This window comes from Hemitrygon akajei, chromosome 1 (assembly GCF_048418815.1).
Source record: "Hemitrygon akajei chromosome 1, sHemAka1.3, whole genome shotgun sequence".
Taxonomy (NCBI): Eukaryota; Metazoa; Chordata; class Chondrichthyes; order Myliobatiformes; family Dasyatidae; genus Hemitrygon; species Hemitrygon akajei.
The window spans coordinates 179894326-179920264 of NC_133124.1; the positions used below are offsets into that span (position 1 = coordinate 179894326).

At 46.3% G+C, this 25939-nt stretch overlaps 2 protein-coding genes across 3 annotated transcripts in view; one reads left to right on the forward strand and one right to left on the reverse strand.

The window, feature by feature from the left end:
- The window catches only part of proser3 (proline and serine rich 3), a 31176-nt gene extending 13973 nt beyond the window's left edge, over nt 1-17203 (reverse strand). The window contains exons 1-7 of one of the 2 annotated variants that reach the window (XM_073055614.1): nt 17071-17163; nt 12407-12494; nt 9595-9700; nt 9125-9414; nt 6855-7003; nt 1341-1480; nt 917-1005 (exon numbers count right to left, since the gene is read on the reverse strand). In XM_073055614.1, the coding sequence (XP_072911715.1) occupies nt 917-1005; nt 1341-1480; nt 6855-7003; nt 9125-9411 (665 nt within the window). In that variant the 5' untranslated portion in view covers nt 9412-9414; nt 9595-9700; nt 12407-12494; nt 17071-17163. Of the gene's footprint in view, nt 1-916; nt 1006-1340; nt 1481-6854; nt 7004-9124; nt 9415-9594; nt 9701-12406; nt 12495-17070 lie in introns of both variants that reach the window. The other variant, XM_073055605.1, reaches the window with a different exon arrangement.
- A 65-nt stretch (nt 17204-17268) lies between these two features.
- lin37 (lin-37 DREAM MuvB core complex component) overlaps nt 17269-25939 on the forward strand; it is a 29155-nt gene continuing 20484 nt past the window's right edge. The window contains exon 1 of the mRNA XM_073055627.1: nt 17269-17371. The gene's annotated coding sequence lies outside the window, so the exon portion shown is untranslated. The remainder of the gene's footprint in view (nt 17372-25939) is intronic.

Sequence of the window (25939 nt, forward strand, 5' to 3'; positions counted from 1 at the left end):
TTGGGTTTTGTTACAGTCGCACCAACCAAGAATAGTGAAGAAATATAGCAATATAAAACCATAAATAATTAAATAATAATAAGTAAATCATGCCAAGTGGAAGTAAGTCCAGGACCAACCTATTGGCTCCGGGTGTCTGACACTCCGAGGGAGGAGTTGTAAAGTTTGATGGCCACAGGCAGGAATGACTTCCTATGACGCTCAGTGTTACATCTCGGTGGAATGAGTCTCTGGCTGAATGTACTCCTGTGCCTAACCAGTACATTATGGAGTGGATGGGAGTCATTGTCCAAGATGACATGCAACTTGGACAGCATCCTCTTTTCAGACACCACCGTCAGAGAGTCCAGTTCCACCCCCACAACATCACTGGCCTTACGAATGAGTTTGTTGATTCTGTTGGTGTCTGCTACCCTCAGCCTGCTGCCCCAGCACACAACAGCAAACATGATAGCACTGGCCACCACAGACTCATAGAACATCCTCAGCATTGTCCAGCAGATGTTAAAGGACCTCAATCTCCTCAGTCTCACACTATGGAACCACATGGAACTTCCATAGTGCTGGAACGAATAGCATCAAAAACACACCAGGATGACAGAGGGATGCAGGTGGGAGAAAACGGCAGATACAAGAGGGTAGGGGAAGAGTGAGAGATGGAAGTTGGTAACAAGTGGTCTAGTTCTGTGAGGGGTTGATGGTATGGACTAGGTAGACTGAAGTGCCTGATTACTTGCATGTGACTCTATGACTCCGCCGGTCTTGCTGCACCACAGTGTCACCCACCAGCCCTAACACCGCCCTCCCCACGCATTGCCTACTTGGGTGCACACCCTCACAACCTTTCCCGAGTGTGCTCGTGCACACCCACACCACCCTCTCCGCCCGCACACCAAACACACTTCCCAGACGCTACCTGTGCTCGAGCAAGCGGCGGGCTCTCTCCTGAAGCTGTAGTGTATTCGGGTCGAGGGGTTCCTGCAGGGAACTGTCATGCACCCTCTCCTGTGAAGGGAGACCAGAGTCGGTAGTGGTAAACCCACCATCGGACATAGCCCTGCACAGTTCAAAAATTCCTCAGACACACTGACCCTCTCGGGGGGAACGGGAGACACACACACACACACACACACACACACACACACACACACACACACACACACACACACACACACACACACACACACACACAGTGACCCTCACTGGGGGACAAGTCACTCACACCCACTCTCACTGGGCGGGAAACGGGTCAGACACATATGCACTCTTTCTAACCCAGGGGTCACTGGGCAATGATGCGGAGCAGCACCTGAGATCCAGAAATCAATGATTATCCTCACCGAAGCAGACAGTCCCTTCAGCGAAGGCAGGCTTAAGCTGGAAACGCCAGGCAGGGCCGAAACCTCTTGCAGGCGGTGAGACTCTGGCAGATAGAAAGGGGAGTGACTGCTGCCTGGTCCCCCTCCAGGAAGAACTGACCCTGTGGACAAAACCTCATCAGAAAAATTATGTTCAGCGTGCTACAGTCTGCTACAACATATGGAACAGATCCCCAGGAGTGGGTACAGGCTAGGCTCTAATAAGGGGTCCAGGGGTTTATCTGCAGAATAACAGATCCCCAGGAGTGGGGGCCATTCTAACAGCTGAGGTGAATCAGTTAAGAATGGACCAAGTGGCAAAAGGCGACCAGAAGTCAGACCTGATCGCTTGGAGTCTCTGATTGTCTTGTAAGACGCAACCCGTCCCTCGTTTGTCGAACTGATCAGAGAAGTAAGAGAAGAGGAGAACATGATGGGGGCGCGGGAGTACCCGGTAGTGCTCCCCTTGGCTGAGATTACCATTCTCTGGGGTGGGTTATCGGTGGTCAAGGAACTCGTGGCAGACTTTAGGACTGAGATGTCTCGATTGTTATCAGCAGGTGCAGCTACCCCGCAAAATAAAGCCAACAGGTGTTGGACCCTCTGAGGGGATGGACTAAGAAGAGGGGTGCAGGTGAATGGGGTCCCACTAGAAGGGGAGTGACCGGTACTGTCTGTTATAACTGTGGTGAAGAGGGACACATCAGGCAGAAGTGAGAAGGATGGAACACCCTCGGAGAGTGAGCCCCCGGGTACCTGGCATCTTAGGGGGAACACGTTCCCAGCAATATATTAACTCTGAAGGCTTAGTGGGGCCAAGCTCCAGCGTATTGCTACAGATTGAGGGTATTTATGCTAGAGTTATACCTGACACCGGCACTCAGGTTACTCTGCTGTACCGTTCGTTTTACAACTGATATTTGATGCATTTACCATTGACACCACTCAGTGCGCTAGAGGTCTGGGGTCTTAGCACAGATGACTATCTGTACGATGGTCACTTGTCATTGAAGCTGGAGTTTTCAGAGGCAGATGCGGGAGTAGCTGAGGTCCTTGATACAATAGTGCTGGTTTGTCCGGACCCGGTTGAGAAGGACGAAGCTTCATTTCTTGTGGAGGCCAGTGGGAGCCCGTAAGGAAAGTTGGAGAGCGCTTTCTGAAAACATCATCCACTCACCCTGCGTTCCGAGCTGCTTTTGAGGAGGTGCGTGGCCATGCTGAGCTGGATGATGAGCATAAACGAGAGACTGTGTGGCTCACCCAGTCAAAACCAGTTGTGTTATGGCCTGGGGAAGTAGCGAGAGTGATAGGAAACCCCAAATTTCCCAGTATGCCCAAGGCCGAGGCCCTCTTGGTGGATGCTCTAGAAGACCATGAAGAGGAGCCAGGTTTACCTGCTGGGGTACTGGTGAGGCCTGAACTGTAGAAGCCCTCGGTTGTACAGGTGAACAGGATGACAGTGAGTGTCAGCAACACTTCAGAGCAGGAGCCACCCTCAGGTGGGGGGTGCCAATGGCACACCTCTTCCTGGTGATGGTAATGTCTAGAGTCTGTGAGACAAGCCAGGGAGAAACTCTCTGAACAGAGGGAAGTTGACTGCTGAGATATTCAACTCTGGGAACTCCCCGATACCTGGAGGTTGGAAGAAGAGATTGATAGAGAAAATGTTGAAGCTGGAAGATGCCTTTTCTAATGACGAGTTTGATATGGGTTGTTTTAGGGGCACTCGCCACACCATCCTGGTGACCGAGGACGCCCTGTTCAAAGAAAGGTACGGCGACTGGCACCTGCAGAGGTGAAGGATGTTCAGCAGCATCTGTGGAATCTGAAGGAGGCTGGGATCATCACCGAGTCTAGAAGCCCTTACATGTCTCCAATAGTAGTGGCCAGGAAGAAGAATAGGAAGGTACAGATGTGTGTGGACTATCAGACTCTAAGCAGGCGTAACGTCCCTGACCAGCATACAGTCCCGAGAATTGAGGATGTGCTGGCCTGCCTGAATGGTACGAAGTGGTTCAGCGTGCTGGACTTGAGGAGTGGGTATGACCAGATACGCATGAGTGAGGCTGATAAAGAGAAGATGGCATTCATATGTCCACTGGGATTCTGCCAGTTCGAAAAGATGCTCCAGGGCATATCAGGAGCCCCTGCGACCTTCCAATATGTCATGGAGAAAATGGTTGAAGTATAAGTATACCTGGATGATCTAACAGTGTTTGGGTCTATCCTGGAGGAACACAAAGTGAAGCTACTGAAGGTGCTGGGCCGCCTAAAAGCTGAAAGGTTAAGTACCAGTTCTGCAAGACATCTGTCAACTAAGTTGGGCACATAGCCTCAGAGGATGGAGTAGTTACGGATCCGTCTAAGCTAGAGGCGGTGACCACATGGCCAAGGCTTCAGCCTGCGAGTGCTTTGTGCTTCTTCCTTGGATTCCATGGGTACCATCGGAGGTTCATGAAGGACTACTCCAAAGTGAGTCACCCTTTAAATCAGCTTCTGTACCGTTACCTTCTCTTGGGGAAGAAAGGGAGGATGAAAGGACAGGATGGTAAAGATTATCTTAGCCCTTTAGAGCCTCTTGGAGCGAGATGGGATGCAAAATGTGAAGAGGCCTTTCAGTTGCAGAAGGAGCTGCTGACGAAAGTGCCTCCAGACCCCCAGTTGCCATGTGTATTGCAAACAGATGCCAGCAGAGAGGACTGAGGGGTGTTCTGTATCAGGATCAGGGCTCCGGGTTGAGACCTGTTGCGTTTGTCAGTTGGAATCTGTCACCCTCTGAGCGAAACGACCCCAAACACAAATTGAAGTTCCTGGCATTTAAATGGGCTGTGGTGGATAAGCTAAGTGCCAAATTTGGGGTGAGGACAGACAACAACCCATTAACTTATATCCTGACCTCGACAATTGGACGCCACAGGCCACCGGTGGTTGGCGGCATTGTCTGTCTATGACTTCAGCCTGAAATACCAGCCGGGAAGTAGGAACATTGATTCCAATGCTTTGTCCCGACGTGCGCACAAAGGGGGCTGGGCTCTAAAGTAACTGGGAATGAAGCTGAGCTCAGCCAAGTGACAGAGGGACCCGAGTTGTCATAAGGCATGAGTAATAGACCGGGTGGGGTCCTCACCGTATAGACCAGAAGTATCCCAAGGAGATTCTGAAACTGAAGACGTAGATGATAGGATAAGGAGGGTCTCAAAGAGCCAGGAGACCCCCAGATAGACTGGCCTATATAGCACCGGGGGAACAGAGGGCTGTGACTATCCCTTAAGTGAGATATGGCACTACCATTTACAAATGGATTGGAGGTTCTGACATCAAGAAATTTCTTTGAAAACAGTGTTATTAATGACAGGGTGACAAATGATTTCAAAGTCATGAGGACATGACTATTTGTGGTGGGGGGGGGGGGGGGGGGAAGAGTGTAATGCCCTGGTTCACATCTTTACTGTTATGCTGCATGCATTTCATTTAGCAGCTCTGTAAGTGCAGTTTGTTCTGCTGTCAGCCTGTTTGGGTTATTGTTGAAGATAAGGGATGATATGGAACGTGTGCCATCCAATTAGCGGAAGGTTTTCTTGGTGAAGGACAATAAGGTTGGTCCTGGACTTGTGTTTGTGGGGAGGGCGGGAGATGGAGAGAGAAGACGCTAGGGAGAACCGATCGTAGCATACAGTCCTGTGGGAGACCCGTTTGTTCGAGATGGATTGTGGGCAATGTTTGAAAGGCATTCCCGCTGACGGGGGCCCAGTGCTCGAGTGACAGAGAAGTTCAAGATGAGCTCCAACTCGTGCACATTTGACTGTTTAATTATAGTGGGCGCTTTTCCTTTTGTTATTCTTTACTAACCCTTTAGTTAAGATTCATACTTTTAATCGTATGCAGTGTACTGTCTGTTATTTCATGGCACTAACTTGTAACGGGGTAGCAAATTACACAGCATCCACACAAACTGAGGTTTGGGGTGGGACAAGCCATCTCAATCTGATGAGTTTGGCAGGACTTGAGGGTGTCCTCCCTAGACTTACACAGCCAAGGAAACCAGGGTGTCTCATAAATATTTCTTGTAGCTGCATGTTCCTGACCTCATGAGCTTTCTGTGTAGCAGTTTCTACTGTTTCATTAAGCCACTCCGCTTTAATGAACTGACAGTTCTTTTGCTCTCCACGCTCTTTGCTTCTTTGGAATTCGACAGCGAATCAATAATTTCTTCAATACAAACAGTATAAAGAAGCCAGTTCTAAAATCTGCAGACAAATCATTGCAAACTCCATGTTGTCAGCACCTTCTGCATCAAAAACTGGAAAAGGAAACGTGATGGTATACAATTGTGAAATATACTTAATATGACAATGAGATCAAGGGTGACAGCTTGTTGTGCACAGTTTAAATTCCTTTATGCGATAGTAGTGATCGATGTGTGTGCATGCACACCTTACAGGGAACATTGGCTATAGGCTGTGATCTAGTCCAGGGTTTAGGTGTTTATATAGGAAAAAAAGACCCCCCACCACCCTCCTTGGAAGTGGGTTACATGCTGGGATCTAATCCTAATAGATTCCTGGGAGAGGATTTCAGGCTGGGGTCTAATCCAGGGGTTCGTGGGTGTAAGTGTAGAGTAACAGATCCATGGGAGTGGGTTTCAGACTGAAATTTAACCCTGGACATTCAATGGCTACTTTATTAAGTACACCTACTCATTAATGATCAGCCAATCATTGCCAGCAACTCAATGCATAAAAGCATGGTGACATGGCCAAGAGGTTCAGTCGTTGTTCAGACCAAACGGGAAAAAAAATGTGACCTAAGGGACTTTGACCATGGAACGATTGTTGGTGCCAGACAGGGTAGTTTGAGCATCTAACAAGCTGCTGATTTCTTGGGATTTTCAGTCACAGTCTCTGGAGAGTGGTGCAATAAAAAAATCCAGTGAGCAGCAGTTCTGTGGGCGAAGATGCCTTGTTAATGAGAAGTTAAAGGAGAATGGCTGGACTGGTTCAAGTTGACAGCAAGGCAACAGCAATTCAAATAACCACCCATTACAATGCTATGGGTGTGCAGAAGAGCATCCCTAAACACACATCAAACCTTGAAGTGGAAGGGCTCCAGCAACAGAAGACCACTAACATATTAGGTACAGGAGGTGCCTAATAAAGTGGCCACTGAGTGTATGTACAGATTAACAGATCCGTGGGACTGTGTTACTGGTGAGGATCTAATCCAAGGGTTTATATATAGATTAACAAATCTGTGAGAGTGGGTTACAGGCGAAGATCTGGTACAGGGGCTCAGGGGTTTATATATAGAATAACTGATCCCTGAGAGTGGGTTACAGCTAGGTCTAATCCAGGGTTTTGCAGGTTTATATACAGATTACAGATCCCCGGGATCTAATTCAGGGATTGAGGGGATGAGTGGGATCCCAATGATGGAAGATTTGTTAACAAGGTAACACTGCTGTCTGAAAGGAATCTCTCCACACTCACTGGATCTTACCACAGTCAGCAGAGTGCTCTTCTCCATTTGGTGTGGAGCTGCTGCGGGGAGAGTTATGGAGCCACCAGAAGTCATCTAGACCAGCTCTGAGCTGGGCCGCACGCTGCTCTCGGCTCTGCGGCCGGGCATGACGGAATCTCTGAATGTATCTGGAGGGAGCAGGCGAGAGGGTTTAGAAATCTAAGTGAGCAGACAGGAAAAGCTTAAAGCCACCCACCCGAAGACAGTCACAGAGTCCTCAGCATGAAAACAGGCCCTTTGGCCCAATTAGTTCATGCCAACCAAGATGCCATCCAAATTAGTCCCATTTCCCTGCTTTTGGTCTCTGAACCTTTCCTATCCATGTACGTACCTTCACTACTTCCTCTGGTAGCTCATTCCATATACGGACCACCCTCTGGGTGAAAAAATCTCTCCCCTTTTACCTTAAACCTGTGCCCCCTAGTTCTTGATGTCCCAGCCCTGGGAAGAGAAACCACGTAGATTCACACCATGTCCCCCATGATTTTATTCATCTCTACAAGGGCTCCTGTGGTCCAAGGCATAAAGTACCAACCTGCTCAACCTCTCTCTGGAACTCAGTCCCTTAAGTCCTTTGCAACATCCCGGTAAATCTCCTCTACACTTCATCCAGTGCATTGGCATCTTTCCTAGAGCAGGGGTGACCAAAACTGCACACAATACTCCAAGTGCGGCCTCACCAACATTGTGCGCAAATGCAAAATAACATTCCGAATCCTGTACTCAGTGCTCTGACTGATGAAGGCCAACATGTCAAATGCTTTCTTCAACAGCCGGTCTAATTATGGCTCCACTTTCAGGGATCTTGTACCTGTATCCTTGTCCCCTCAGACGCACAACACTCCCCAGGAACCTACCACTGACTGTTTTCCTTGCTTTGACTTCCCTGGATGAGACAATTCACACTGAGAAAGGATGTCTCAGATCACAGTAACTTTTCCTCCTCATCAGTGGACAAATCCCTCTGGTCCCCAAACCTTCCACCCTCTGGGAAAGCCTTCTCCCAAATTCACTCCAACTCTGATCCCCCTTAACCAGTTTCCCCAATATCCTGATCTGATCTACCCGTTCCCCAACGTATCCCCGTAACCCGTTCCCCGATGGCCCGATCTGATCCCCCTTAACCCATTCCCCAACGTCCCGAAGTGATACCCATAACCCATTTCCCAATGTCTTGATTTGATCCCCTGAACCCATTCCCCAATGTCCCGAACTGATCCCCCTTAACCCATTCCCCAATGCCTGGAACTGATCCCCTTAATCCATTCCCCAATGTCCGAAACTGATCCCCTTAACCCATTCCCCAACGTCCCGAAGTGATACCCATAACCCATTTCCCAATGTCTTGATTTGATCCCCTGAACCCATTCCCCAATGTCCCGAACTGATCCCCCTTAACCCATTCCCCAATGCCTGGAACTGATCCCCTTAATCCATTCCCCAATGTCCGAAACTGATCCCCTTAACCCATTCCCCAACATCCCGAAGTGATACCCATAACCCATTCCCCAATGTCTTGATCTGATCCCCTGAACCCATTCCCCAATGTCTTGATCTGATCCCCCTTAACCCATTCCCCAATGCCCGGAACTGATCCCCCTTCTCATTCCCCAACGTCCCGAAGTGATACCCATAACCCATTCCCCAATGTCTTAATCTGATCCCCTGAACCCATTCCCCAATGTCTTGATCTGATCCCCTGAACCCATTCCCCAATGGCCCGATCTGATCCCCCTTAACCCATTCCCCATCGTCCCGATCTGATTTCCCCTTAACCCATTCCCCATTGTCCCGATCTGAATTCCCCTTAACCCATTCCCCAACATCCAGAACTGATCTCCCTTAACCCATTCCCCAACATCCGGAACTGATCCCCTTAACCCATTCCCCAACGTCCAGAACTGATCTCCCTTAACCCATTCCCCAACGTCCGGAACTGATCCCCTTAACCCATTCCCCAACATCCAGAACTGATCTCCCTTAACCCATTCCCCAACGTCCAGAACTGATCCCCTTAACCCATTCCCCAATGGCCCGATCTGATCTCCCTGAACCCATTTCCCAACATCCTGATCTGATCCCCTTAACCAGCTTCTTCCCATTCTTGATTCAATTTCCACCATAAGCTGCTTTGCTCCCAGGACCTCCACCCTCTCCAGTTGACCACGATCCCTGTATCCCAGTGTAATCCTTCCCTCCACCACCTGCACCATAAGGGTAAAGGGATAATTCAGACAGGGACAACTTACTTGGCAATGATGGAACTGTCTGCAGGTGGTCCATCTGGGCTGCAAACCCATCCCGTGTCTGGGCAAAAGTTCTCACCAGGTGGGTCACCGGACCTGGTCTGCACACGGCTTGACGTACCCTCCAGTGTGGAGGGAGATGCACTCTCACTGGAGGGCCAGGACTCCTCCAAATGGCTGATGGAGTCGGAACGTGCACCGGCGCCTGTTGGTTCCAGGGGATCAGGGGCTGAAGGTGTGTCCTCAAAAGGCAGGTGCTGCCTGGCCCACTGGATCCTGCCTTCTCTCATCACCTGGGGGAGAACCACATTGTTACTCCCCGTCTTCCCCTCCCTTCTTTTCCTTCACTGCTTCCCTCCCACCCTCCCAGCACACAACAAGACGCTGCATTTCTGCTGTCCGGTCTTCTCTGTTCCCAACCGTCACCTACCCCCCCCCCCCCCACCCCACCACCACCACTCATCCCATTTTACCTTCCGCTGCTGCTGCTTGGATCGGCTCTGCAGCAAGGAGGGGCAGTAGTGACTGCGGGAGATCAGAGGCTCCACAAAAGGGTTGGCGTGGCTGAAGAGTGCAGAGCTACAGGGTAGGGAAGAGAGACACAGCGGGTCAGGATATCTGTTTCTGCAGTGTTGGTCGTAAAAGAAACCCAGAGGGATAGGGCATCAACAGTTTATAGTGCCTATAGTACTCCAACACACAGGAACAGAAGAGCAGTGGGATTCTGCTAGCTCCATCACAGGTACTGCTCTCCCCACCAGAGGACCTTTACAAGAGATGATGGCTTATGAAGGCTGCATCTGTCATCAGGGACTCCTACCATCCGGGCTGTGGCCTCTACTCAAAGCTGCCATCAGGCAGGAGGCACAGAAGCCTGAAAACCCACACCTCAACGTTCAATATCAGCTTCTCCAACACTGCCATTGGGTTCTTGAACACACCTATAAAAACCCATCACTACATAGGATTATATTATTTCTTTCTCTCACACACACAAAACATGCACTAACATTGTTATATTTATCATGTAAGCTATGTATTAGATATGTTAAATTCATGGTCAAGTGGGTTTGAAATGTCCAACGCACTGTGGTGCTGCTGAACAAAGCTAGTTTTAATGGTATTGACATGTGAATTCACAGAGCATATCAGAATCTGGTTTATTATCGCTAACGTACACAGTGAAATCTGTTGTTTTGGGCAAAGCCTAACAATGCTACTATGAGTTACAGAACAAACAAATAAATAGCAATAGAGTAGTGAGGTCGTGTTCAGAAATCTGACGGCAGAGGCGAAGAAGCTGTTTCTAAAGTGTTGAATTGAGCAGAATTAGGCGATTTGGCCCTTCGAATATGCTCCACATTCAATCATATTTGTTTTTTTTAAAAACCCCACTCTCCCTCCTACTCCCCATAAACCTTAGCCTGCTCACTAATAAAGCTCGGCCTTAAATACACGCATTGACTTGGTCTCCACTGCCCTCTGCTGGCATAGATCCACCACGCTCCAGCTGAAGAAAATGCTCCTCTACTCAGTCCTAAAGTGAAGTCCTTTCATTTCTGAAGCTGTGTCCTTGGATTTTAGACTCTTCCACTGATAGAAACACCCTTGTCATGTCCACTCTCTCCAACCCCTTTCTGTATCCAGTGGAGCTTCAATGAGATCCCTTCCCCACCCTTGAACCCCATGGACAACAGGACCAAAAACATGAAATGCTCGTCATAAATGCAGAATCAGAATCAAAATCAGGTTTATTATCACCGGCATGTGACATGAAATTTGTTAACTTAGCAGCAGCAGTTCAATGCAATACATAATCTAGCAGAGAGAGAGAGAAAAAAATAAACATAATAAACAAGTAAATCAATTACGTATATCAAAGTTATCAAAAAAATGTGCAAAAACAGAAATACTGTATCTTAAAAAAGTGAGTTAGTGTCCAAAGCTTTCATTTCCAGGATGATTCTTGTGAACTTTCTCCAAACTCTTTACAATGCCAGCACATCCTGTGAGCTCAAAACTGCTCAGAAGATTCAAAAAGTGATCCGACTCCCACCTTATAAAGCCTCAATATTACACCCTTACTTGTACAGAATACGCTAACCGAAAGTGAATGAGAACATTAATTTACCTTCCTTACGACTGAGTCAGCTTCTAAGTTAACCTTGAGGGAAACCTGTATTAGGACAAGTCCTTTTGAACCTTTGACTTCTGAATTCTCTCCCTGCTTAGAAAATTGTTCACTTCTTTGTACCTTCTACTTTAGTGCACGATCCTGCACTGCCCTATTCCACAAGCCAGTACTTTTCCCATTCTCCCGAACTGCCCGAGTTCTTCTGTAGACTCCCTTCTTCCTCAGTACTACTTGCCCCTCCTTGCATCATCCACAAACTTGGCCACAAAGCCATCAATTCTGTCATCCAGATCACTAACATGAAATTTCAGAAGTTGTGAACTCAGCGTCAACTCCTGGGTTTACTGACCACCAGTCACCAGCAGCCAAACCTGTCTTACTTCTGAACACCATTGGGTACAGGCCCAGAGTAGTACTGTACATTGCACATTAACTCTTGCATTCCTGGAATTGGCTTGGTGAACCTCTTCTGGACCTTCTTCATTTAGAGGAACCAGATGGCAGAGTTAAACGTGTTTCACCAAAGCTATCATCAAACAAAACTTCATCTGAGGCATGGTCTCAATGCAAAACATTGACCATCATTCGCCCCCACCATCCCAGTTGCCTGACCTACCCTGCTTCTCTAGCTGTTTGCGTGCTGCTCCAGATTCCAGCGTCCGCTAACTCTTGTGTCTCCAAAATTTTACTTAAGCCCTTCAGAAGGTTCATAGGAGGGAATTACTAAGATGGTGGGAGAGAATTAGAAATGGCACTTTTACACTTATGACTGGGGCTAAGCACAATTCCAATGCCCTATTCAAGTTTGCTGACAACACCACTGTTGTTGGCCAAATCAAAGACAGTGACGATCACTTTTGGTTGTATGTTAATTTAAACTTAAATTAGAACTTTTTTTCTGTTTTTTAGTTTGATGTTTTCCTGTCATGGGATGTCTGTGTAAATATGCCGTACAGACAGACAGACATACTTTATTGATCCCAAGGGAAATTGGGTACTGTATCTGCTCTATGATATGCTGTGCTGTTTTGTAAAATAAGAATAAATAATAATAACAATTTGAATTACAAAAAAAAGACGGTGACGAATCACAGCAGGTAGGAGGGAGACTGAAAATCTGGCTGAGTGGCGGCACAAGACCAACCTCTTACCCAATGTCAGCAGAACGAACCAAGGAGCTGATTATTGACTTCAGGAAGAGGAAACCAAAGGCCCCTCCGTGACAAACAGTGGTCTCATCTGGGGGGGGGGGGGGGGCGGGAATCAGAAGCAGAGAAGTCAGTAATTAAAAATTCCTCGGTATTATCATTTCGGAGGACCTGTAGCAGGCCCAACACACAAGTTCAATCACGAAGAAAGCACAGCAGCACCTCTGCTTACTTTAGAGTTTGCAAAGATTCGGCACCACATCTAAAACTTTGACAAACTTCTGTAGTGGAGTGGAGACTACAGACTGGCTGGTATGGAAACACCAATGCCCTTGAGCAGAAAATCCAACAAGGCTCAAGTTGATACGGTTCAGTCCATCACCGGTAAAGCCCTCTTCACCACTGAGCACACGAAGTGTTGTTGCAGGAAAGCAGCATCCATCATCACTGCTACCATCAGGAAGAAGGTGGAATCGGAGCCTCAGGACTCACACCACCAGGTTCAGGTATGGAGGGGCTATCGCACAGGACCAAAAGAAGCTGCAGAAGGTTGTAAGTCTAGCCAGCTTCATCTTAGGGACTAACCTACAAAGTACTGTTACATAACCCGTGGTTATCTTGTGACTGTCTTATGACCATGATGTAATTGAGTATCTGGTGAGCATGATGTAATGGTCTTGTGATGGTGGGGTGACGTAATTTCCCACCAGTGTGAGGTCATGTGATGACATGTTCCAACATGTATAAACCAGGGAAAGCCTGCTGTGACGCGGGAGTTTTTGTTGGGACATCGTTTAAGTCGTGTAAAGTGGAGTTTTAATTTTTACTGTAAGGTACAATATCATTGTGCTGGCAGTTTTGAAAATCACTGCCAGTTATGTTTGATGTATCTTCGATTTAATCTTAAAGTCTAAGTACTGGAGAGTGAAGATTTACTGAAGTACGGAAACCCGAAGGATCGAGTAAAAGTTGGTGTCGTCAGCGGTTTAATACAGGATCGACCTTATTGGATCTTCGTTCAACTACATCCGAGATAGCCCCTGCCTTGTGAGAGCAGAAAGGGTTGGGGCAGTGTAATTCGCCAAGGAAAAGGTCAGTTCCTTCAAGCCGTTTTTATTTCCTTCATTGTGAGTCTTTCAGGCAAGACATATTTCGGCTGGGATCAGCAATAACGTCACGTCATCGAGGAATTCGTTACGTCAGAAAAGTCTCTCCTAATTGACTGTATAAATCATTTGGACTTTCGCATTTATCGCTTTAAGAACGGTTCGAGTTGCCGTATAGCAGTTAACTTCCGGTTAAGTTAGTCGTTTGTTTCTTTCATTTTTTATTGGGCAGAGTTTAATAAATGTTTATTTGTTTATAAAAAAAAAACCTGTCTCAATTCTATATTCATTGTTGCCGTATCGTAACAGTACCCGGGTCATCTTTAGGAAGTGGTGTCTCAGAAAGGCAGCATCCATTATTAAGGACCCCCAGCACCCAGAGCATGCACTTTTCTCACTGTTACCATCAGGGAGGAGATACAGAAGCCTGAAGGAACACACTCAGCTATTCAGGAACAGCTTCTTCCCTCTGCCATCCGATTCCTAAATGGACTTTGAAGCTTTAGACACTATCTCAATTTTTTTAAATACAGTATTTCTGTTTTTGTATATATTTTAAATAATCTATTCAATATACATTTAAAGAGCAAACATGAGGAAATCTGCAGATGCTGGAAATTCAAACAACACACACAAAATGCTGGTGGAACACAGCAGGCCAGGCAGCATCTATAAGGAGAAGCACTGTCGACGTTTCGGGCCGAGACCCTTCGTCAGGACTAACTGGAAGGAAAGATAGTAAGAGATTTGAAAGAAGTGGGGGAGGGGGAAATGCAAAATCTAGGAGAAGACTGGAGGGGGTGAGATGAAGCTAAGAGCTGGAAAGGTGATCGGCAAAAGTGATACAGAGCTGGAGAAGGGAAAGGATCATGGGACAGGAGGCTTCGGGAGAAAGAAAGGAGGGGGAGAGCACCAGAGGGAGATGGAGAACAGGCAGAGTGATGGGTTGAGAGAGAGAAAAAAAAACAAACAACTAACTATGTCAGGGATGGGGTAAGAAGGGGAGGAGGGGCATTAACGGAAGTTAGAGAAGTCAATGTTCATGCCATCAGGTTGGAGGCTACCCAACCGGTATATAAGGTGTTGTTCCTCCAACCTGGGTTTGGATTCATTTTTACACTAGAGGAGGCCATGGATAGACATATCAGAATGGGAATGGGACGTGGAATTAAAATGTGTGGCCACTGGGAGATCCTGCTCCGTAATTCCCCATAACTTCTGCCACCTCCAACGGGATCCCACTACCAAGCACATTTTTCCCACCCCTCCTCTTTCTGCTTTTCACAGAGAACGTTCCTTATGCGACTCCCTTGTCCACTCGTCCCCCCCATCCCTTCCCACCGATCTCCCTCCTGGCACTTATCCTTGTAAGCGCAACAAGTGCTACACCTGCCCTTACACTTCCTCCCTCACCACCATTCAGGGCCCCAGACAGTCCTTCCAGGTGAGGCGACACTTCACCTGTGAGTCGGCTGGTGTGGTATACTGCGTCCGGTGCTCCCGGTGTGGCCTTTTATATATCGGTGAGACCCGACGCAGACTGGGAGACCGTTTCGCTGAACACTTACGCTTGGTCCGCCAGAGAAAGCAGGATCTCCCAGTGGCCACACATTTTAATTCCACGTCCCATTCCCATTCTGATATGTCTATCCATGGCCTCCTCTACTGTCAAAATGAATCCAAACTCAGGTTGCAGGAACACCTTATATACCGACTGGGTAGCCTCCAACCTGATGGCATGAACACTGACTTCTCTAACTTCCGTTAATGCCCCTCCTCCCCTTCTTACCCCATCCCTGACATATTTAGTTGTTTGTTTTTTTTTCTCTCTCTCTGCCCATCACTCTGCCTGTTCTCGATCTCCCTCTGGTGCTCCCCTCCCCCTTTCTTTCTCCCGCCTCCCGTCCCATGATCCTTTCCCTTCTCCAGCTCGGTATCACTTTCGCCAATCACCTTTCCAGCTCTCAGCTTCATCCCACCCCCTCCGGTCTTCTACTATCATTTCACGTTTCCCCTCCCCCCACTACTTTCAAATCTCTTACTATCTTTCCTTTCGGTTAGTCCTGACGAAGGGTCTCGGCCCAAAACGTCGACAGTGCTTCTCCCTATAGATGCTGCCTGGCCTGCTACATTCCACCAGCATTTTGTGTGTGTTATTCAATATACATATTTGATTTACATGTTTATTTATTATGTTTTATTTTATTTATTATTACTTTTTTCTCTCTCTGCTAGAGTATGTATTGCATTAAACTGCTGCTGCTAAGTTAACGAATTTCACATCACATGCCGGTGATAATAAACCTGATTCTAATTCTATTACCCCTTAACCATCAGGCTTTTGAACCAAAGGAGATAACTACACTCGCCCTGTCATTGAAATGTTCACACAACCTATGGTGGAATCATTTTCAAGGACTCTTCATCTCATGTTTTCGATATTTATTTCTTTTAGTTATTTGCACAGTTTGTAGTCTTTTGCACACTGGTTGCACGCCTGAATTGGTGTGGTCTTTCATTGATCCTATTATGGATTTATTGAGTATGCCCGCAAGAAAATAAATCTCAGGGCTGTAAATAGTGACATAGATGTACCTTGATAATAAATTTATTCATTGTGAATGGGCAGTGAGGAAGGGGATCTACTGAATCTCCGGTCTCTGACAGAAAAATTAATAGGAATGTTGTGAGAGTAAGATGGTTACCATAGACTCAGTGGGAAGGGTCTGTTCCTGTACTATTTGGCTCTAGGAGGCTTTTGGAAGAGAACTTGAGAAGTCGGTACCCAGGACAATAGCAGAGCAGTGGATATCCAAAATAATTAAGGGGATGGATTTGAAAACAGGAACTAGAGGCAGGAAGCAGGACACTCAGCCACATTGAGCCTGCTGTCTGATTCACCTGGATCAGGGCTGCTCTTCTACCCAAGCACCATTATCCCTGGCTCAGATTCACCTCTCTCGATCCCACTAACAGCTGGGAGATTCTTGAACCTCGAAAGGATCTGGTGCACAGAATCACAAAGGGCCACTGTGCTCCGAGTGGAGGAAAGATTTCTCCTCAGCTCGGACCCTGACACCGAGAGAGAAAATTTTTAAGAAAACGTGGTAACTGGAAATCCTAAATAAACATAAAGTTCCAGAATTGCAGACCCCACCCAACCCAGACCACCCAATCCAATGCAAATACAAACCCCTCCAAACCTAAACACAGACCCATCAACTCAATGCAGTTGCACATCTCTCTGTAGCCCAAACGCAGACCCCTCCAACCCTAGACACAAACCCATCAACTCAATGCAATTGCAGATCTATCCTGCCCAAATTCAGAACCCCTCCAACCCTAAATGCAAATTACCCAGTTCAAAGCAAGCGCAGAGACCCATCAACTCCATGCATAAGTGGAACCCCCAATCCAATGTACCTTTCAACCCTTTCCAAATCCAATCCAACCCTTTCAATCCCTTTCCAAACCCATAAACCTCACCACAGCCACACAACCCAAGAAGCCCCATACATTGGCAGCCCACCCTCTACCTTTTTACCCCCTCCCCTCACTCACCCTCCCGTCGTTCGCTTCATCCTGCTCGAGCCCAGCGGGCCCAACGGCCTTCGCCTGACGTCACGCGTCCCAAGCGGCGTCGGTGGGCGGAGTTAACGGTCGGCCGGGTGACGGACCGGAACACCGTGAAAAGACTGGCTCCTCCCCTGTCCGGCTTCAGATAACGCTGCCAATCTCGAGGGTGGGCGGGACGGATCTCCGACAGCCAGTGCGCGATGACGTCAGCGCGCAGAGGAGGGAGACGGTTGGAGGATCGGTCGTTGGCGGTGTTGTGGGGGCAGAGACGTCGCCTGAGGATCTGGTGAGCGCGATGGCGGTGCGGTTGGAGCGGAATAGCTCCGATAGGGCGGTGGGAAGGATAAGCAGCCCGGCGACTGGGCATCGGGGAGGGCTGGGCGGCAGGAAAGCGCGGTGGAATCATATCAATGGGATTGATAGAGCTTGCCCACTCTTGACACGTAACCGGAAGTAGATGTCCGCCATTGATATGTACAGTTTTTGAATTGGTTTATTATTGTCGCATATACCGAGCTACCGTGAAAAGCTTGTCTTGCGTAATGTTCATACAGATAAAATCATTACATAGCACCTTAAAGCAGAACAAAGTAAAATAATAGCAATGCAGAATAAAGTACAACAGCTACAGAACAGGTAAACAAATACAGTGCAAGATCAGATCGAGATAGATTGTGAGCGAAAAGTCCATCTTACTGCACTAAGGAACCGTTCAATAGTCCGATAAAAGTAGGGCAGAAGCTGTCCTCGAGCCTGGTGGTATGTGCTTTTAGGCTTTTCAGTCCTGATGAAGTGTCTCATCCAGAAATAATGACTAATCGTCTCCATAAATGCTGCCTGACCTGTTGAGTTCCTCCAGCATTTTGTACGTGTTGTTTCATATCTTCTGCTTGATGGTAGGAGGGAAGAAGAGAGATTTTCTAGGGTGGGAAGAATCTTTGATTACCCTGGTTGCTACGGAGTCCAGGGAGGGGAGACTGAGCTGTGTCTACAACTCTGCAGTTTTGTGTGGTCATGTGCAAGGCTTTTGCCATACCAAGCTGTGGTGCATCCAGCTGGGATGTTTTCTATTATGAATCAGTAAAAAATGGTGAGGGTTTATTTTCAGATTTATTATCACTGACAGATGTCATGAAATTTATTTTGTGACAGTAGTACCGGACATAAAGATTACTGCAAGTTAAAATAAATTTATAAAGTAAAAGAGGAATAATGAAGTAATGTTAATGGATTTATGAACCATTCAGAAATTTCCCTGATAGATGTAATGTGTTGAGCACCTTTTTGCTATATTTTATAACAAACAACAATTAACTCAGAGTGGATCAATCATACACATGTTTACTTGTTACAAGGAAAGGCTATTGCTGCAGAGGAGCCAGTGGTAGCTTCGAGAAAACAGACAGCATAGTCACTCTTATACACAAGTGTTATCTACTTGCACTAGTTCAGCAACAGGGCACACTCTGTTAGTCTGCTTGATTAGTGTACTTAACATTCGTCCAGTAACCAAATCTGCTCATCTTTCAGCAGATTGTAATATTCATGGTCCATCTGCATAACGTTGCATAAACACTATTAGCAAAGACTCTGGTACAATACAGATTCCACTTTGTTACTACAAGAAAAGTATATTTCCACATTCCCTCCTTTTTGCTGTTTTATGTCAACATTACATTTCACCAAGTAATAGTAATTGAAATATGAATATATGTGTACAACAATGATGTGGTTTCAAAGCTCAACCCCAAAATTCCCTTTTCATCCGTCCACTTTAAAGAATACCTTTCCTTTCCTTAATATCCTCTCCTTTGTCCTGTTATTTTACACAAAAAATGATTTTAAAAAACAGCCATTATAATACCAATAGTTACACTATAATGCAGAATAGTTGCCCACCATCCTCCCAGTTTGCCAGATGGCCACCATCCATATCCCAAAGTGTTATATTCATGTTACTGATCCCCTACTTTGCTAAACTCTTTGGTAGCTTCTCAAATGTGTTTTGTCAAGTTAGTTATATTTTCTGTTTTGTCAGGTATGGAAGTACAGCATCCTTGCCCTATCAGGGCACAAGTACCCCCACTTTCTGATAGAATAAAATCCAAAGACATTCTGTTCTCTAATTCTGCTGTACCAATAGCTATCAGTTCTGCCAACAAATTTAATGCTTGCTATTTTCTCCAAAGCTGATCCCATATTAATCAGTTCCTGGGAAGTCCAGCAGTCCCACATCCTGGAAAGACAATCATCCAGAATCTCTTGGTCTCTGTTATGGATCTCTGGTGCCACCAGACCAGAGGGTGGTGAGGTAGTGACACCAGCTGTCGCTTATGGGGCACTGTATAGGCAAGATAACAACAGACCTTCCAGGGTCAAGGCTGTCTCTTCACTTCGGGGTGGGGGGAGGGAGCATGCCCAGCAGCCAGGGATAGGCCTGGTTACTACACACCCAATAAGTGCAGTTCAGTAGACAGGCAGGACTGAGACTTTTCAGTTCTGTGTGTGTACTGTTACTGCTTCCCAGAGAGGGACCCTTGCCTTTCCAGTTGTAGTGACACATTACCTGATCAATACCGTCGGCCACTGCACTAGACAGCTTCATGTGGGGGATCTGGTCACTGTCCCCATACTCACTATGGCTGCACCAATCGCACATAAAAGGGGGAACATACCATCCATTAAAGTACTAGCAACAGCATTCAGTGTCTGTCCTGTAAAGGTTCAGTTTTCAGTTTGGCTCCACTCATCCCCGAGTTATTTCGAAACATGTACGTTGAACCCCATTCACTGGAATTAAAGGGAACTGCCTAGAGCGTATTCCTCCTTTACTGTGGGATGGAAGATGGGTAGAAATCCAACATGTTGAAACATTGGGCATATTCCTAACTAAGTGAAACGAAAGAGTTATGAGCAGGGGCACTGTTAATATATGGCAAAGCATCTGTTAGTTCCAGCATCGCCAATACCAGCAAGGCAATCAGTGCAGTGTTAAGGGGTCTCATGTTTTTATTGTCTTGGAAGACTTAATACAATGTGAGGCATATATCTACAATAATTTTTCTCTTGTCTTGATAGCTGTATTAGTCACCAACAGTACCTGAAATGGTCTTTCAAACTGAGGTTACAAAATTCTTTCTCTTAAATCTCCAGCTCTAAGTCATGGTACTTAGTAATTACCTTCCCAGTAAAGTGGGTACCATTGTCACTAGACAGTTTCCATGGGAACCCATTATTTCCTTCAATAAACATTTAGCTTCTATAACCACATCAACCTTTCTACAACGAAATGCTTCAACTCATGGTGAAAAAACATCAATAATGACCATTACATTTTTCTATCCTTCACATGGAGGTAATTCTATAAAATCCATCTGTAACTGTATGAACGGTCCATTCGAGGGTGATGTATGAGATCCTTACACCTTCACCAGTGTCCGTGGATCGTGTAACATACCTATCATACATTGTTCACAAACACGATTTACAGCTTGCAGCTAATCGGGTACATCATGTTTGGTTTATGCTGTCTATTAATCCCGTTCTTGCCCACACTGTGTGAACATGTGAGCACAGCGGGTAATCCAGGTAACAATTCTGCAGAGGCATCCATCTAGGTGATGCCAAAGGCCACTATGTTGGTCACAGACCTGTTGGGTCCAACAGCTTTTGCTCCTCGGGGGAGGCCCATAGACCTTCACGTCATCAACATTGGAGACACCGACGGAGCCAAACTATTCTGAGTGGCCATGTCCCTCAGGGACGCCAAGTGAGGGCTGGAGATCAGCCTACTGCGAGAAATATCATCAGTATGACCTGTCTGTGCTGAACATTTAAAGCTAGCTTCCTGTTTAGGCTCCTGGAGAGCCAGTAGGTACATATAATTCTTAATTGGGGAACCAGATGAGGCGAGAAGTCCCCTAAGTTTCCAGATTTGTCTGTAGTCATGTGCTACCCCCGAAGGTGTAGCAGGATATATACACAGAACGATTCTTGTCTAGGATACATACTCTGGTAAGAACAATAAGTTTTGCCTGTTGGCAGAAGAGGATGGAGAGAGCAGCATCTTCAGCACACGGGTAGGACTGGTGATGGCATATCCTGCACTGGCCTTACAGGCAAAGCAGAAACATCCACTAAGAAAATCAAATTGGCACCAGTAATAGGCACCTCAGTCAAATCAACATGGTGCTTACTTATTACCTTAGTGACGTTTCGTAGTATTGTGAATCTCCGTTGTCTTTGATAGGTAGAAGGGTAGCTGGTTTAAGTGTTGTGCACCAGACGTTTCGAACGTTAGGATTTGCCGTTTAACCTCATACTTAGTCTCTCTGCTAGAGTGAGGTGTTTAGTAGCACAGCAAAGTTAGCAGTGTTTCAGATGCGTGGGGTAGACTGGGCCTGTGGTGCAGCATACTAGGTGGCTGCCAAGGCAGGCAGGCAGCCTGGCAGTCCCCTGGAAATTGGATCTAGTTTGGTTGCTATGATAAGCATCTATCCTGTGATCAGGAGTGCCAGCACAAACCCCTCCCTACAGTATATGAATAAGCAGAATTCTTTATCATAGTCTGGTAGCCCCCAATGCAGGGGCAGACAATATTGCAATCTTGATGCTGTCAAATGTGCCCTTCTGCCTCAGGGGTCCAGACCTGTGTGTCTGGTTGCTTTGGCAGGGAGATGTCCTGGAGAGGCCTGGCAATGGCTGCATAATCTAAAATCCACTGTCTGCAATATTCTGTCATGCCCAAAAACTACTTCATTTCACAGCTTGTTTTGGGCCACGGTGCCTCGGTTATAGCCTCTACCTAGGTTTTCACAAGACAGAAGACACATAGTGTCCTAAGGCAAGGTATATGCCCTAAGTATGTAATGATTGATTGAAATCCGTTGCAGTTTCTGCTTGGAGACGTTCTGTTCTTTTGGCTAGCTCACAGAGGAAATAGATGGAGTTATGTTCACATTCTGCTTGTCAGGGGAAGCCAGTTAAAGGTCGTCAAGATAGACTGCTTTAATAACTTTAAATCAACAAGGTGTAGTTACTGGGAGAAGATGGTAGGGCTTTCAGTGTAGCCCTGAGCCAGCCTCCTCCAAGTGCGCTGTTGTCCTTTATAAGTAAGGGTAAACAAGTACTGTGAGTCAGGATGGCTGGGGATAGAAAAGAAGGCCGAACACAGGCCTACTACAGAGTAAAATTTAGAGTCACTGGGATTGTTGTCAAGACGGTAGCAGGATTCGGGACAATAGGGTGGTACACCACGTCGTTAACAGCTCTCAGATCTTGTACGAGCCTCCAAACATTCCTTCCTGGTTTCCTAACTGATAGAATAGGGGGGTTGCAAGGGCTGGTAGTGGGTATAATAATCCCCTGTTGTAGAAGGGATTCAACAACACCTCAGATCCCCTCTTTAGTCTCTGGGGAAAGAAGGCACTGTGCCCTGATGGACACTTTATTGATGGGTTGATGGGCACTTTATGTGGCTCAGCTGTGAGCATCTTACCTGTCTCATTTGGCTGGAGGGCCCGAAGTTGCAGTGGGCCTTGGAAGGTAAAGGTTCCACATCAGCACTGAACAGCATCTCTCTACAACTTCCTTTCGAAGGTTGCCTCTGCTCCTGATGTACTGGGGAGCAATAAAAGAAAAGCCTTGCCTCCTTACATGCACCACGGACTCCATCCAGTCATTTTCAGTACTTCTGTCATTGCAGTCCCCACAGACCCTTGACCATTGGTCCAAGGTCCTTTGCTGCCTTAACCACTGGCCACTGCTAGAGTTTGGTGGGTTTCCCTGTTCTCCTGGAATTGTATCGTCCACTGATCCTCACGGGGAAGTCAAGCTGCCACTGCTATACCACATATATTTCAGAAGTGTATAGAACAATTTCCTTACCAATATAGAGGTCCAATTTCTGATGCATAAAATGACCATTCTCGCCGAGTCATAATAAGCCGTACAGTGAAGTTAACCATGCCACTTATCGAGTTGTAAGTCTAAAGAGAACCTAGAGAAATCTCTGAGGCTTTCAAGGCACAAAACCAGGGATTTTGTTCTCCATCCTAAACAGGCCAGCTTGAGGGCTGATTGCAATTCAGAAGGGCTGAAGACCGCTCAACGTAATAGTAATTGTAGGTCCCATACACTGCTCATTCAGCATTCCTGAATATTGTTCCATTTTTTTTGTCTACTGTGTATGTTCTTCTAAACTCACCTTTACCTTGCGTCTCCAGAATTAGCCTTTCTAGGAAAGGCTGCATGTAATGCATCGTACAAATTTTTCTAAAAATCTTCATTTGGCACGGTGACAGGTCCTGGCCTGGCACTGTTATGATGTTCTTGAAAGCCCTGAAATTTAACCTCATAAAATTCAAATCTGGGGTCTAACCAACTGTGTCCCTCATTAAGGTTTCCAAATCCTAAGACTAGGTTCATGACTCAAAATAATAGTTTTAAGTTTCTGAATAGCTTTTTCTAAACCTGTCTCTGGGATGGGCAGTTCTTCTACCATGGCCTGTAATTCTGCCATCCAGTATCGATATACACCCTCAGTTCCCCATCCAGCCCAGCGGAGAAATACCGTAAGGGGAGTTCTCCAGGAGGTGATGTGGTTGGTTGTCCTTCCTGACCCTGACTAGTGGTCAACGCACTGCTTCTAATCCCATATCTTGCTAAGGCTTAGAGGGATATGGTTTGGGTCTTCGAAGGCTCTGAATGATAGATTTTTCAGGATAAAGTGATGGACTTGATTTGATCCACTGAATCTGGAGCAGGAGTTTCAGGGTTAGGTTTCGTCGCTGCACCACTTTGTGTTTTCAGAAATATATACGGAGGAGAGGAAATCATCGTCCTCCTTGGGAGAGACCAATGACACGTCGGCCAACCTCTCCTCCTTTTTCTAAGCTGACTAGCGATTATACTACAATGCTTACTTTGCTCATAACCCTTTTTTGATTCTGCCTCCGAATCCTTTTGCCCGATGCCAGCCCCCTAGTCCTGAGTCGACGTAGTAGTAGTAGTAGTCCCAATCCTCAGATGCCGGACATCTCACATGCTTAATTCTTCTCATAAAAGGGCCCCTTTCCTCTCATACCATTTTCAACTGCTGAATCTTACCCGATTAGAATACTCGGGCAGTGGGAAGGGTTTGTCAGTATTCCTTGTCCATTTAACCCATCTGGGCAATTATTCCAATAGTTCTTTCCCATAATTATTAAACACCATGAGACAGGGAAGGACTTTCCTTGTCCCATTAATACTACTTTCTATTCTCCCTTCATCACCCTACTTACTGATTTTGTTTTTCTCTCTCTTCTTTCTTGCATCCTGTAAGGATTATACTCAGACACCACTCTTACGTACTTTTCACTGGAACCGGGGCATTCCTGGCTCCAGATCTTGGGTGTCCCTGACACTCCTGCCAGTCATATCTAATCATTGATACCCATGTGTTTCTGGTCATCCTGCATAAAGCATCAGAATCACGGAAAGAGAAACTGATCCACTCAATAGACAGTAGCTCAGATCACACTGTACGGAACCGGAACGGGGCAGAACCTGGTATTTGCTACTCACCTGAATAGGCCACACAGAACAAAAAGCAAACTTACTTTTTGGTGATCGCTCCGCTACTGGAGTTTTCCCCGGGGTCAGGCATTCACCAGAATCCCCCTTGGTGTTTTTAATGCACCAAAATATGGGATCTCAGTGGAACCTCCAGGTTCTGTCGAGCGCCTTTTCACTACATCTTGTAATAAACAACAATTAACTCAACTGGATCTGCTGCACATTTATGCAGCAAGGAAAGGCAACACCACACAATAGCCAGTGGTAGCTTCGAAAAAACTTAACGGCTTGTTATCTACCTGCGTCAGTTCAAGAATAGGGTGCACACTGTGTCTGCTTAATCAGCATACTTGGCATTCTTCCAGTAAGTGAATCAGCTTGTCTTTCAGAAGTTTGTCATATACTCATCACCATAATGTTGGATGAACATCAAAGCACTCCGGTACAGTGAAGGTTCCATTTTGTTACAGACAAAAATGTCATTTTGTTCCTACAAGTAAAGTAGGTTTCCACAAATGAGATGCGAGCGTGCCCTCAGTGGTGAGGGCCCTTACTGAATGACACTGCCTTCTTGAGGCATCGCCACTTGAAGCTGTGACTGATCAAAGTCACCAGAGAAACACTGAAGCTGGTGATCTAGAAGTCTTTATTCAGTACAACAAGCAGGCATAATTGGAGACACCTCTTGGTAGAGGCTCCCTGACTCAACATTAGATCACATTTTTATATCCTAAAAATCAAAGGTAACTGCAGGATCATTCTCTAGTTACGATGCATTCATAAGGCTTTCTTTGAGTTACATATACAGTCGGTCTTCTATATCTGTGGGTTCTGCATGCGTGGATTCTATCAACCGCGGATCAGGAAAACCCAGAAGTTCTCTTTCCAGCACTCGTTGTTTGAGCATGTACAGACTTTTTTCTTGTCATTATTCCCTAAACAATACAGTATAACAACTATTTACATAGCATTTACATAGTATTAGGTATTATAAATAATCTAGAAATGATTTAAAAGTACAGGCAGTCCCCGGGTTATGAACGAGTTCCGTTCCTGAGTCTGTCTTTAAGTTGGATTTGAAGTCAGAACAGGTACATATAGTATTATTTAGCATCAGTTAATCAAACGTTAGTCTTAGTATATATTTTACCTTTCTATGCATATAAAAGACTTAAGAAATGTATGTATTTCAATAATTAAACCACTGCGTTGCTTAGTAATAATTGTAGCTTTCATTGGGGCAGGGCCTTTCACATGCTCCATTAAAATTGTTCCGATCATTGACCGACTGTAGCCT